Here is a 14,851-nt window from a genome sequence, read left to right on the forward strand (position 1 = left end):
CTGTGCTGTAGTGAAAAATATGTTCCTTATCACCCCATCTTTTTGAAAAAGAGACGCTTTTTTTCATTAGCTAACAGCTTTAGCTACTGTCTGTAAATGCTTTGCTGGTGGAGAGAATGACAGCAGCTGATTTTGTATAAATGGCGGTGCTTCTGCCTGCACAGGATTCTCAAAAAATCGATTTCCTAATAACAAAATTGATCTCAGTTTGACTACATGTTTAAGGTGTGTGTAATTTTACAATCTTATAGGGTGGCGTGCTGTCTAAACGGTTAATACTAACACTTTAAAGCTTGATTCTTCTGTCAGACCCCTATGTCATGGCGTTTGCATGTTCTGTTGACCTGGAGACTGTACCTGCTATGTGCAAACTTGCAGCTGAAATGTTTTGCAAACCCTATTGTCTTTCATTTGAATTTTTGAAATAATCTCTGCAATATGTAGCTGTGCCTCAGATCCCTGAGTTGTGCTGCTGCCTGGAAAAGTGAGCTGTGTCCTATTTATTTGTCCTATATACTGCACTCGCCTGTAAATGTGAAGATGAATGTGATGTAGTGATTTGTCTCCCTTCTCTGTGAAGTACTGGTATGCACAGGTGTGCAATTCTTGTATAACCAATCTGATGTCTTATTGTAAGTCAGCCATAGTTAAACCTGTAACACTGCTGCTTTGGAAACTTATTTCCGAAACATGAACCAGCGCGTCATTCACAGACACAGACTCTGTGATGGACTGACAGCAAATTAATTACTAATCCTGCAGATCTCTAAGGTCAGACAGACGGACAGATGGGCTGATGAACATCTTTGCCCTGTCAACGTCTTCAGCCTCTCCAGTTCAGACACAACAAAACTCACTGGCTGTCTCTCTCTCTCTGTGTTTGTCTGTATGTATTCTCCCACAGCAAAGAGCTCTGCCTCTCAAAGGTCAGCGCAGGGCCAGAGTGTTTGTCAGGCCAATCGATGGCCTGCCGCCACCATCAACATGCTCAGTTATGTAGCGAGGAGGTCAGCCTAGTAGCAGACTGCGCCCACCGCTTCCTTGGTGGGAGATTGTCACCAAGGTAGGGAGCGTGCACTGTATGTGTTTAAGATGGGTGGCTGAGGATGTCTGTGAGAAGTGGAGGAGTATCTCTTACTAACCCTGCATATAATCAATACCATCCAGCGCTATTATTCGGAAATGTTACGTGTGTGTGTGTGTGTGTGTGTGTGTGTGTGTGTGTGTGTGTGTGTGCTATCAACAATGACAGGGGATCAACGAACTGGTGTGTGACAAAGAGGAATGGTGTCTAATTCAAGGTCAATAAGGCCTGTGTCACTCCTTCACTTTCACAGAGGGGAGGGAGGAGGCATTATTTTCCTGTTGGTTACCAGAGCAAACATGACATCCCTGCTGGAGCTCATATCAATTTGTAATTTGACCCGTAGTCACAGCAAATGATGTCAGCACAGGTCGCTTTTGCAAAATGACCCTGCATTTGTCGGTTGTTGTTGTCATTTTCTGTCTTCGGTGTCACATCGTTGTTCTGTTGTTAAAGTCTTTTGAGGACATTAATAGTCATATATTCTAATATTCATCTTATGTGGAGTCAACAATAAAAACATTGATGGTTTTCAAGAAGTTAAATCAGTCATAAAAACGCTTTTTCATTTCAAAAGACATTTCTGCTTTTCAATATATTTTGTGCTCTTTCATAGCTGCATTAAAAAGTGAAACCTTTTTTAAAAAATATTGGATTCACGAGTGCATTTAATTTAATTTCAGCATTTGATCTAACAAAGGTAGTGGATGTCCTTTGTTTCCCTCCGTCAGTGACCATCTTAGTAATTTGCTCAAACCAGCAGCGCCTTCTTCTCATGCCAGTACACCTTTTAATAACTCTATTAATCTAATCGTCCACTAATTGGTCAAGATAGCCTTTTCCCTAATGATTTTTATCATAGGGTAATTAAAGAGCCCAGTAAAACCTGCTGAAATCACAGTGTCTGGTTCAAATGGTTTGATTGACACATTGTTTCTGGCTTTTTCCTTTCTTTTTCTTTTTTCTACAAGCTGCTTCACTTGAACATTTTCAAAATAACACAGTCTAGTAATTATTTATGGGTCCAAGTCTGTCACAGTTGAATAAAATGTGATGACAAAATGCCAGTGACTGATAAATCTTTAATATAAAAATTGTACAAGAATTCTGATACAAATTACAAGAGGTATTTGGACAAAATATGAATAAAATTCCATTTACATCCCAAAACCCTTATGCATTTTATGCAAAAACCATAGACAGTTATGATACAGAAACAATACAAGAAAGGCAAAAAGGAAAGAAAAAAAAGAAAAGAAAAGAGTCTTTTAAAAAGAGGACCTTTTTTTTTTCCTCCTGTCTGCAAATGGGAAACACCTGTTTAGGTAACGTACAGTATTCATGAGGCTTCCAAATCACCATTTTGACACCAAAGTGATACAAGCTCCTCTGCTGTGTTTGTTCTTTGCAGTGCGACTTTGTAGCCATGCAACGCTGTCGAGTGCCAATGCCATAACACGGGCTTTTTAAGACACAGACACAAATGCATTGGATACACAAAAACACATGTGATAACAAAAAAAAAAAAAAAAAAAATCTAAATTCACCAGGTCTTCAAGCTTATTTATACTTTAAGACTGTAAAATATGATTGGCACAATGGAAAACATTTCATGAATTTACAGCATTTTTTTTCAGGATCACTGACATTTCACAGGTTCCAGTTCAGATTAATGAGGGTTTTTTTTTTTGGTTTTTTTTTTTTAAGAGCATAACACATGAGACTGAAGCATCTATACAAACCCACACGTGTGTGTATTTTTCTTCTATCTACATATTTATTATGATGTCCCATTAATCCCACTTTGTTCCATGAGCTACATTAACTGGACAGTTTGCTTGCCGTGTCACCTCTCATCCTCATTCACTCAGTGATGTGAACAAAACGGACAGTGATTAACAGGTCAGCCGCTCCATCTCCTTCTCCCCCTGTGAGCTATGTAGAATTACAGAATAATTGATGCCTGACGCTCCTCTAATCAAATATTAAAGATTCACTCCAATGGTCTGGGCCAATGAGGCGCTCTAAGTGACGTGTTCCTGCCGTCCCATAGCCTGGTCACTAGGTAGCAGAATGCACCTGGGTTCATGTGGTTGGAGAAGTAAGAAAGACAAAGATTGGATCAGGGGCTTTCTCAGAGGAGTGTCGGAAATTGGTGGTCATTTCTCAGAGGAGAGCAGAGTGTAGGGGAGAGGGGTGGAAATGTGAGGGGTGGTTCCATCGCTCTCCAGCAGGCAATCAAGAAGAAGCTGGCGATGAGTCCTGGGGAGCCCTGGCCCCGCTGCTCTCTTCCCTCCCCGTGTTCCTCTCTTTCTCCCCTGCCTTGTTAAGTGACTGCCGCAAGGCTCCAGCTAGACCACTTCCTACGCCCAATCCCTTTCCTTCATCTCTCCCTTCTCTCTCCCTTGCCGTCTGTCTCCCTGGCTATGCCGGACAATTGTTTGTGTGTTTTCTTAGCTCTGTTGCCAGCGTCTTGCAGTTCTGAGCTGTGCTGCCATGACCAGCATTGTGCAGGACAGAGAAGGAGCCCGTAGGGGGTAAGAGTAGGGTGTTGTAAGGGAATCTCTTCTATCATATTCAGCTTTCTGTGTGGTGCACACAAATACACAGATAGAGAGGTCATGCACTGCAGCTGCTGCTTGAGAAATGGACAAAGTACAGAACATAAGGAATGTGTAAAAAAAACAAAAGTCTGAAAACTTGTTTTTTCTCAGATCAAAAAGGGCATAGAAGCTTGAGCTTACTGGGCCCAACACATTTATATTAAAATAACTTTTAATTTTAATGTGTTGGGTGTGTACAGCTCTCTCAGTTCCAGAGAGTTCAATTCAGTCTGTTAGCTCACTGGCCATGTTCATAATTTAATCTCGGTCCTTTTTAGGTAAAATGTCACAAATTATCAGCTATTAAACATGTTGGGATATTTAGAATGAAAAAATAATAAGAGCTTTGGATTTTCCATGCTTTACTCCCAGCGCACACCATGCTCTGTAATGGAGGGTTAGCTTTATGAGTAGTGGCAAAGGCTATAATGTTAATACTAGATGGAAGCTTTCATACTCTCTGTTTTTCTCTGCCCCTGTCTCTCCCATCACTAGAGGTTAAGAAGTCATCTAGTTCATGTCATCCTTCTGGCCTGTAAGTAGGAAGCATATATGAGTGTGTGCCACTCTCCTCCATTCGTGTGTGTGTGTGTGTATATGGTTGTGTGTTAGAGAGACAGCTGTCAGCAGGGTTCCTGGAGTAGCACTTTTTTATTTCTGCCAGAGCGAGGGCCGCAGGGATTGAATGAGTGAATGAGGCAGCAAGCGCCTCAGTGAAACCCACTCCTGGGAGAAGGCAGGGGTTCCTGTACTCAATTTTCCCTTCACTTGGGATAAACAGGCAATTACCCATCCCTTTTTCCTATGCCATGGCCGTCTGGTGAACTTAAGCATACACTATTAGTGTGTGTCCCTGTAGGACCTGCGCTGTGGGGTGTGGAGGTGGTAAGTGAGTGGCGGGTTGAAGAAATGGGTAAGGCGGTAGTTAAATGACTGTGTTCTGACAGACAAAGTGAAAAAAAAACAGAACAAGAGAGAGGAATGGAATTGAATTGAATTACCAGCGACCCTGAATAAGAATGAGCACGTGTAGAAAATGAATGGACAAATTGAATTCAACTAAATTGAGTGAGTCCAATTGAATTGTTCACAGCACACACTCTGTCCTTCTTTTTCTCTTTCTGTCAGTGTCACAGTCATGTCAGCAGCCTTGGCATCTGGCAGTGTAACGAAGTGACAAGTGAGATATTAGACAGAAGAAGCTGGAATGGCAGGGACGCCTCCAGGTAACGGGAGAAGCAGCACATTTTTAATGATCGTTGCTGTCATCCTTTCCTCCCTAGTCAGCCTTCCACCTCCGCAACCTTTCCATCAGCCTCAGCTCTCTGTCTCGCTTTCTTTATCTCTGAGAAGAGAGGACTGAGGACTGCATGTGTCATATAGGTGGAGTCATAAAAAAGACATGAAATATTTTACTAGAATAGGTCATGTCTGTATTGCAAAATGGTTTAAGTATGAAACAAATGGAACTCAACACTGTTATGGATGTAAGGTGTTGTGAATACTTTACAGCACTCCATGTAACACTGCATATTTTTTCCCTCTGTGTGTAGCACCAGTCAAGTAAGAGAAGATCTCCTTGTATAGTAACACATGGCATTGCTAAAACATTGATAGACAAGTCAAACTGAGGAACAATCTCTATTTTTTGTCTTTTTACAAAAAATATTCTTATACTGGACAAAAACATCTCCATGAAGATACATCACCCACCAATAAATACCCCTTCCCATGGCTACTTTGCCCAGTTACTGGAAATATTTGTACCGTAAGACAGTCATGGACATGATAAAAATGGCTGCAACCAACAGCCAGGAAAATGGCAACATTTTTCATAGATTACATTTGTAGCTGACACTCAGCAATGGAAACCGATACCAAAAATATCACAGCAAAAGATTTAAGACTCAAGTGCATCATATTAATCCAATGGGGCATGATTTAAGTACAATGTCACACTGAAACAGCTTTTCTTCAGCAAACACTTTTGTTTTGGTCACAGTTGAAGGACTATTTTCATCTTTTTTCTCCTTTTTTTCAAATCTATGGGACAGTCATATTTCATTAAGATGCCTTTTGTCAGAACAAACATGAGCTCTTGCATTGCTAACTTTGACAATGTCACAATAATGTCATGCTTTAAACAGTTTACCTCACTAAACCGCTGTAAGTAATTATAGTGATCATAACTGGTAACCATACTCAAATTTCTCCTTAAACTTAAAGAGGAGAGATTTTATCAAGATTTCAACTCCTTTGTGTTTGTGAGCAGCAGTTTATATTTAGTCACACCTGGATTAGTTTTGAAGCAAGACACTTTGGAGACACCTTCTGAATACATTTTCTTTTTTAGAGATAAGGAAAGATCTCAGGTTTTGTTCAGGGATGTTTTCTGTTGTGAAACTGTGTTTGAAACAGCACGTGCAAAAAGAAACTGGCACAAGATTGTTGAAGGTACTGTCATTTCCCTTGGCACTGTAGCCGCCAATGACCCCAAATAACACCTAAACTCACCATTGCAAAACTCCTCATTATAATAATATTACACATCCCCTTGAATAGATGCAAAGTGCAAAAACTGAATTAGTATACTAAAGCTCATAAACATAACAGACAAAAAAAAAAAAATCAATAGAAATACAGAGAATGATATCAGTGTAGGAGCCTAAAAAAAGCATGCCGGCAACCTCTGAATACCTAACAAGTAGATAAAGCAAGTCACATGATATTCTTTTTTTTCCTAGGACTCAGTTTAAAACATGTTTTTGAAGCTAACATAAATGAATCAAGCTAGTAAGATGCTACCTCTTTCTTGCCTATAGCTGGAAGTATTGTACTGGACTGTAACATAAAACCATAAAGAGAGAGAGAGAAAAAAGAAGCAAACAACCATCAACACAACTCTTTTACACCAAAAGCCTCTTGGGACATTATTTACAAATGAAGCTGTCATGCTTTTGTAAGGGGTTCATTTAAAAGCTATCATTACACAAATACAACGAGAAGATTTTCTTTTTTTTTTTTCTCAATACTATCATTTCTGCAGGCAAAGTCACAAATAAGAGTTTGAATAGATTCTTTGGAGACGGACATAAAAACAAAGTGGGGAGAAGTTTGAAAGGAAAGATGGAGGGGCTTATGAAAAAAAAACAAACTGGAGTTTTGTTATAAAGCAAACTCCGTATTCGAGTGTCATCCTGTTCTTCCAAAGAAGGAAAAGTCAAAGGTCACAATAATAAACTGTATTTAGAGTCAATGAATTTTATAGAGGGACATAGAAATGTCTTGCAATGACTTACAGAGGACAGGCAGGAGGCATACAAGCACTTAGCTTGTATTTGATGGCCCTGGGCTGGGGTTAAAAGTTAATTTGAGGAGGAATAAGGATGAGGAATGAAGGGAGGAGCGGGCAGACTGACAGGAGGGTAGAGCAGAAAGTCATTATTTAGTCTATTATTGTAGAGAAGGGCATGTTTTTATGGAGGTTGGGGTTCTGAGAGTGTCGGTTACGGCTGCGCACAGAGCTGAACACCATGTTGCAACCGGGGATTTTGCACTTGTGCATCTCTCGCAGGTGCACAGTCTTGTAGTGCACACGCAGGGTCCCTTTGTTGCTATACATTTTGTGGCAGATGTTGCAGAGGATCCCACTGCTGCCACCGTTACTGCCCCCGGTGGACGAAAGGAGGAATGGTGAGGAGGAAGGTTCCAACCCCTCACGGTGTCCTTCTCCTCTTAGTTCTCCAGTCTCATCCCGATGCCCCCCTTCAGCACGCCTTTTGGCACGCTGGGAGCAGTCCTCCCCCTCACTGTTGCCCTCCTCTTCATCCTCTTCTCCCTCCTCCTCCTCCAGGTCATCCAGTAGGATACCTTCATCGCTGCCCTCATCTGACTCGTGTGAGGAGTGGACACTGCTGCTGGACTGGACACTGGATGTGGTGCTCAGGTCCAGCACCATGTAGTCATCTGGCTGGCCCTGGGAGAAACCGTTGATGTGGTGATTTTTAAGGTCATGGTTGAGAGGGTGGTGGGGATACTCATTGCCCATGGGGGAACGGGCACCGTGGTTCAGACCGATGGGTCCAAGGCTGGCGCCTCCGATGCCCATCCCAGCCATAGGGTCCAAGCCCATGTGGTGCCCGGCGTAGATCTTGGCCAGTAACTCGGCTCGCAGGTCCTTGGGCAGTGGCGTGAGTTGGGGGTCCAGGACAATGTCGTCCAGCTCTTTGGTCAGCAGTTTGCGGTGCAGGTTGATGTTGGAGCTGTGCCTAATGTGGACAAACATAAAATTTTTGCGGATCAGAATACAAATACAAAAATCCAGCGTTGAAATCCATATATTTGTACTTAAAATAGATATTTTTTTCACATAGTCAAGTGATTTCAACGTCTATGAAATGGTAGACTATAAAGATTCAACATCTAAAAACCACTACATATGTAATTAATTATTCTTACTATCAGTTGAGGTACACAGAAAATCACACACAGAGAGAGAAATCCACCCTGCAGCTCTCCTCAGAAAAGTGCACCCTGCTAGTGTTTACTGCTGTCAGCATGTCTGCACTGCACAGCCCTCAAATCCAATAGACTCTGACTCAATTAAATACTCCACCATATTGAATGGGAGTTTATCAATTGATTCGAGCTGTGGTAATGTGATAATCGAGAGGAACTGGATAGCATATTAGCACTAGGCCCTGACAGCATTATCGCATTCGCTCCCTATTGGAGGTGGCTTAATCGAGCACCTCAATGAACATGTCTTTATGTAGCCCTGTATTTCATTAAGGCTGGCATTTTTCCCAAACACAAGGCAAACTGTATCACACAATGTGCTACAGCTGATGAAACAAACTAAGTGCCATGCTTAAGCCAGGATACGATTAGTGAGGATTTCAGTTAGCATACAAAGCCATGCTAAAGGATGCAAGGTGAAATGGGCTCGAAAAAATCAAATTCATTGCCTTTTTGCTCCAATTTCACAGCTGCCAAGTCGGGACTGAGAAAAAGGGGACCCACAGCACACATGTCACAATAAAACTGCATAACACATAAAGGAAACTTAAGCAACTAATGACCGGTGTCAGATATGACATACACAAGGCCCACTCCTCTCATATCAGGTCATCAAATAAGAAAATATGCAAACACTCAGTGCCTTTTAATGTGAAGGGTTTCCATGCAGGGAGGGCACGTGTGAAAAACAAAACAAAAAAAAAACAAAAAAAAAAAAAAAAAGACAAGGGTCATCCTTAGCAGGATGGGCAAAAATGGAGTCACAATGGATAGTAGAGCTTACCAGCAGTGGCAGGGTTGATGCAGTCAAAAAGGGTCCCTTTCCTTTAATTATTTACTTCCCTATCCGACATTGTCCTGCAAGAGGTAAAAATACATTCATTTGAGGGACCCTTTTCTGTGAACCAAGCAACCAGGAGCCCGTCCACTCGAGCATCGTCAGCATTGAGGAGAGAGAGAGCGTGGCAGATCGATTGGCTGTGGCTGTCACAGTACATGTGTGTGTCTGCACGTGGTGGTGTGTGTGTGTGTGCGTGTGTGTGTGCGCGTGTGTGTATGTGTGAAAAACAGAAAATATACTACCTCCATATAGCAGGATTCGATCAAAAAGACTGTATAAATCCTTTGTTCTTTTTTATCCTTTGATAGTACAGTTGCACCCATATGGTGTTAGCTTATGGCTAGAGCATGGGAGTCATGATTCAGTGTCTGTAGCGCTGTGTCCATGTCTAGTCAAATACATGTGTGGATGCTTAGCTGTGAGAGGCCAGAATGCTTCAAGAAAGTCTGAAAAATGCCATAATCAGTGAACAATAAGTGAGAAAATGGGCACAGTTTCTGTGGGGATACCAGCCAACAGGCTTTGATGTGAGGAGGGGCCATAGATTTGCTCACTGAAGCCTGAAACTCAGGATGCTGTTGATGATGCTCAAGTAGGCAGGTCCTTTGCAACATGTCTCCATCTCTAAAACAACACCTTCTCACTGCTAATAAGCTCTAAGTTAACCATCGCTATCTCAGTTGTAAGATATTAACGTCAAACATGCTAAGTATCATGCAGTAAGTAGTCTGCGCTATACCTACAGTAGCCATTTTAAATACTCAAAATGCACACCACATTATCAGAACATTACAACAGTATCTAAATGAAGCATATTCACAGTTACAGCGATAATCTTTTTATCCATTTTACAGATCAATGCAAATAAAATGGAAGGAAAAAAAAGGGTCACTTCATGATATATCATTTGTCACCATTTGGAAATAATTTAATCTCAGTATCTGAAGAGGAGAGAAAGAGTCCAGTTTAGGATTATTTGCAAAAACATTATTGAACTATTGTGTTGGCACTTCTTCCTTGCCCTAAATAATCAGAATAAATCAGCTATATCTACACACAGTGGGCATAATGTAGTTACCCCTTCATTTATCAGATTTAGACTTTCTGCCCCATTTCCCAATCCCCCTCCATCACTCCACCACCTCAGTGCGCACTATCTTTCCTCCCCCAAACCCAACTCCTTACCACCCCCCCCCACCCCCCCACCCCACCCCCCACCCCACCCCCCACCCCCAACTCTATCTCCCTGTTGGCCAGTAATGTGGCTGGCAAACCAATTTGACAGTCTCATCTTCGCCCAAAAGATGGGGGAGGCCTCCAGAGAGCCCATTTTTGACTGTGCAGAGGAGGTAGAGCGAGAGTGTGCCATGTCCCAACCGGCGTTAATCATCTGATGGCCCTTGCCCTTGTTTTTGTGTCAGTGTGTACATGTGTGTATACGCCTGTGTGTATGTCGTCTAAATGACTCATAATGCGTAAATGAGATGGAAAGCTGAGTGGTATTAAACTGACACCAGTGGTTCTTTGTCTTTCCTGTCATTTGGGGTGTGTTATGAGGTTTTGGGTGTAAGTGGGAGGACAAGAGTTTTAGTAACATTTATCACTCTCTGCCACTGTTATATCTCCTTCGCGTTGGTTCAGTCTGTTCAGCAGCATAAGCTACAAACAATGATTTGAGTACCCTCAAATAAAGTAGTGGATAGACATTAAATATGCATGAAATTTTCTTTATTTTTATTATTTTCATGTACGACTTATGTTTTCAAATTACTTGGAATTCTACTGATGACAGTGTGCTCATGTGGGTGTCTATATGTTATTCATCTAAGAATGAAATATTTCCCCTCATTCTCCTCAAAATACATCACAAGGAAGCTGTCAATGATAAACCAAAGGGATGTAATACTTCAAGTTTGAGTCTTTTGATCAGCAGATAATATTCAACTGGGGTGAGTGCCTTTTGCTAACATATTCTCTCTATGAGCAGCGTGCCCTTTGTTTATGAGAGACAAACAGAGAGCGGATTGTGGAGCAGCGGAGCCGGGCCCACATGCCGTGTGGGGGCCGAGGGAGACAGAGAGAGGAAGGAGAGGGAAGGAAAGAGCCTCTCCAACATAATTAACCTTCACTCTCCGTTTGCAGTGGCCCGTGTGGGGACGACGGGCTGTGCACTGCTGCACCATGAGAACGTGGATGAGGGAGGACACCAACTTGGTGTAGCGACATAGGAGAAGCAGGTTAAAAAACTGGAGTGAAGGTTAAAAAAAAAAAGAAGAAGAAGAAAGAAGCGGGATAGGCTGATAAAAATTAGATAAATAAAGCAAGTCTTGTCACCAGTTTAAAAAATATGATTAACGAGACTAATAACGGTGATGATTACTGGTATGTGTGCGTTTCCAGCAGTTAATCATGCAGCGTCTTCAACACTTCTACCGACGCTGCTCGCTCCCCCACAATAAATATGCAATCATTTACCTCTGTGCAGCAGGCGGCCAGGAGGCTGGGAGAAAACACCCCACTGTAAAACCACACACACGCGCGCACACACACTTATGTTGCTCTCTGTTTTACACTCAAAAACACACACGTTACATGCTTGCTCAAGGGCACAATGAATTACTCTTTCCTGTATGTGTGCATAAGGATGTACAAAATTTCAACACATTTGTGTATGCATGTATGTGAGATCTGCTGTTCATTCCTCAGTCTTATAAATAGTGCAGGGATCCAAACTAAACAAACACTAGTGATACTTTTTTCCATGGCAGCACATTTACAGTGTCCTACTCTGACAATGTCATTGGCTCTTGGTTGTTTTTCTCTGTTGATCAAATGACCTCTCCTCCGTTTTCTTCTTCACTTTGATATGAGAGCGTTTGATGCTGGTGTCTGATGGTGTGTTTACGTGCCTTTGGCTTTTCACTCACGGACTAATCAGATATGCAGAGGTGCTTAGACTTCCCTGTTGCTGGATGTCAACAGCTGTTTGGAAGGTACTGAGAAGAGGAAGCCAAGCAGGACTGCATATTATAATGCTGCTTTAGCATATATTATTCAGCTGTAAAAACAACAACAAAAAAATCACTGGTTTACCTTCCTCTCATGGAAATTCAATGTGGTTATTATTCCAGTGGTTCTTTGTTTTTTTTTGTTTTTTCTGGAGAGAATTACTTTGTGTTAATTCTTGTTTTTCATCAACCCTTTATGTCTGAGGTGAAACACTGCAAAGAGCTGTGTATTAATCGTTCTGCCAACACTGTTGGCAAAAAAATCATATTAGGAGAAAGAATGGAGTTTGACTTGATCTAATTTACTAGTAATAAACATGGTAAACATTATTTTGTTCAAATATCTTTGTACCTGCAGTTTCTTAATCATATCAGAGCAATTGCTCTTATAAAAAAAAACAAATTATTTTCCCATTTTATTGCTACCATTACACTCAAACATACATTATATCATTAGAGGATTATCCAGGGACAGATTTGATGAGAGCCTGGCTTGTGCATTGACTCGTCTAAAAGCCCCAGGATTCCTTAAGCTATGCAATGCCCTTCTTCTGTTGTTTTGTTCACTTTTTGAACCAGCGGCGGAGTAATATGTCCCATATGCCATCAGGAATTTATCCCCCACAGAAAAAGTATGGAAACAATACAGCGCTTAGGTCTCACCCACCCAGAGCTATACAGCACAGACGCATTATGTTCACAGTTGTCCCTCCTTGCTACAAAGTTATCTCTGTCTCCCATATGTTTTGCCACTTTATGTGTTTGAATGGCGTTTATATACTGGTGTTTCTCATCATGGAGTCAAACTGTCAGACACACACACATCCAGAGTGACACAGGAGGAGAGAGCATAGGGAGAGTTCATGCTGAGGTGTTACCTTTTCTCTGTTCAGTGTAGTTTAATCTTTGAAGCCTCTGTGCTCCGTATAAAGCATTCCACTCACTCCTGGCTTTGGTACCAACTGTCTGGCTGCATATTTGTGAAAATGTGCCTTCCCATCTCCAACCTTTTCCCTCTCCTTTTCTGACAAATATTTTTTTAATTGTCTCTGTTCCATAAGCCATTGTGGGGTCGTGACAGCAGATTTCAGTACAAATGAGACTAAATCACATCACTGCAAAAAAAGCAGGGCAGCTGTAGGAATTTAACTTCTTGATTCACTGTAATTCAATAGGCATTATCTGCTGATTACCAGTGGCAATTTAACTCCTATCTAACATTAAAAACATTTCTCATGTTGATTTAATTAATGTACTAGGGAACTGTACTCTAAGTCAAGAATACATTCATTTTCTTCTTCTTGTTTCTTTTTTATCTGTTTGTCAAATCTGTGTGTGTGCATCTGTGTGAGTATGCGTCTGTGTGCACGCTCATGTTACACAGCAGGCCGGTCATGCCTTGGGCATTTTCTATTTCTAAAGCCTTGTCAAAAGAAAGGAGCTAACAAACTCACTGGTGGCAGTACAGCACACTGAGGCACTGGATGCTATAATAACACTTGCTGTCATCTTGCTGCTGTCGGCACAGCTGTGTCAGGTAAGCAGCAGGGTTGCACCTTCACTAACGTTAACTTATCTCCTGTTCTGCTCCCCCAAAGTGACAAAACACTGAAGAGAAATATAGAGCTCCGTCTGGGAAGATTTGTTTGCCATTTGGAAGCATGCAGTAAGTTGTAACTTTCCTTGTCACTAAAATTAAATTCTCACTTGTCATAGATATTACAAGATTATTATTATTAATTAAAAAAAAACAACAGGAACAGAGGGAATAAAACTTATGTAGAGCAGCTGAGTTCTATTAAAGAGATGGAGTGTGAGCATGAGAGGTATTTGCTACACTTGAAGTGCTGTGTATTTTAGAGGGGCAGGAGGCATTTACAATTTGTTTCAAGGGAGTATGATTGTCTGTGTCATCAAATGTGAAATATGAATTCACATTTATTTTAATATCAGTTTAATTTTTCTAATACCACCACTAATGGATAAAATTATTGGTGATGTTTAAAGGATTGTGAAAGACAAATTCTACTTATTAAGCATGGCTGAATGCTGGCCAGATTAACACCTGAAAGTCACTCCCATGATGCAAAAAACAAAAACAAAAAAAAACCTAAAACAAAACAGTTGTTCGTTATCCCTTCTGGATCCCATACTAGCCCAGGGCTCTATTGATGTGTATGTACCTCCTCCTCATCAATCTGCTGCCAGTGCTGCTGCTGTATATGTATTCTGTGTGTGTGGGACTGATATGTGCTAACAAGCCCAGGTGAGCATGGCTAGCCTCACCTCCTAATGTGCTAATAAATGCAGTGGTTTGACAAACCGCTGTCTATGTTAATATATGCGCCTTCACCTCCCTGTGACAAGGTGGGGTAGTAAGGGCAAGTAAACAACACACTGCTGCTGGAGGGATGATGGATACAACCTGGTGCTTGTATGAAGTGTGTGTGTGTGTGTGTGTGTGTGTGTGTGTGTGTGTCTCATCCTGACACCCTACTTTTCTGAACTTTGACTTGACAAGGAGCAGATGTCCCTGAATTCATTTTTCAGTATTCCATTAGCTAACAGATGTTAAGTGATAGCCTATGCAGGTAAATCTCATACAGTAATGAAATACTGCAGTTTAATCTTGTTTTATTAACATCAAATGAAAATCCATATCTCACAAAAATGCTACTATCTACTGACCATGTTTTGGCATGGCTTTTATTAAACTGTTATATCCTTGCAAAAAAGACGTATACTCTGTAGATTTATGTAGTGTGTGATTATTGAATAATAACGGATTTACAACTGA

At 41.3% G+C, this 14,851-nt stretch overlaps 1 protein-coding gene across 6 annotated transcripts in view; it reads right to left on the minus strand.

The window, feature by feature from the left end:
• Positions 1–2,148: 2,148 nt before the first annotated feature.
• bnc2 (basonuclin zinc finger protein 2) overlaps positions 2,149–14,851 on the minus strand; it is a 164,896-nt gene continuing 152,193 nt past the window's right edge. For 4 of the 6 annotated variants that reach the window (XM_071504232.1, XM_071504231.1, XM_071504233.1 and 1 more), the window contains one exon: positions 2,149–7,955. In XM_071504232.1, the coding sequence (XP_071360333.1) occupies positions 7,133–7,955 (823 nt within the window). In that variant the 3' untranslated portion in view covers positions 2,149–7,132. Of the gene's footprint in view, positions 7,956–8,989; positions 9,064–14,851 lie in introns of all 6 variants that reach the window. The other 2 variants (XM_071504235.1, XM_071504236.1) reach the window with 1 other exon arrangement.

This window comes from Trachinotus anak, unplaced genomic scaffold (assembly GCF_046630095.1).
Source record: "Trachinotus anak isolate AG129_WGS33_773 ecotype Australia unplaced genomic scaffold, CSIRO_AGI_Tana_v1 ptg000019l, whole genome shotgun sequence".
NCBI classification, from domain to species: domain Eukaryota; kingdom Metazoa; phylum Chordata; class Actinopteri; order Carangiformes; family Carangidae; genus Trachinotus; species Trachinotus anak.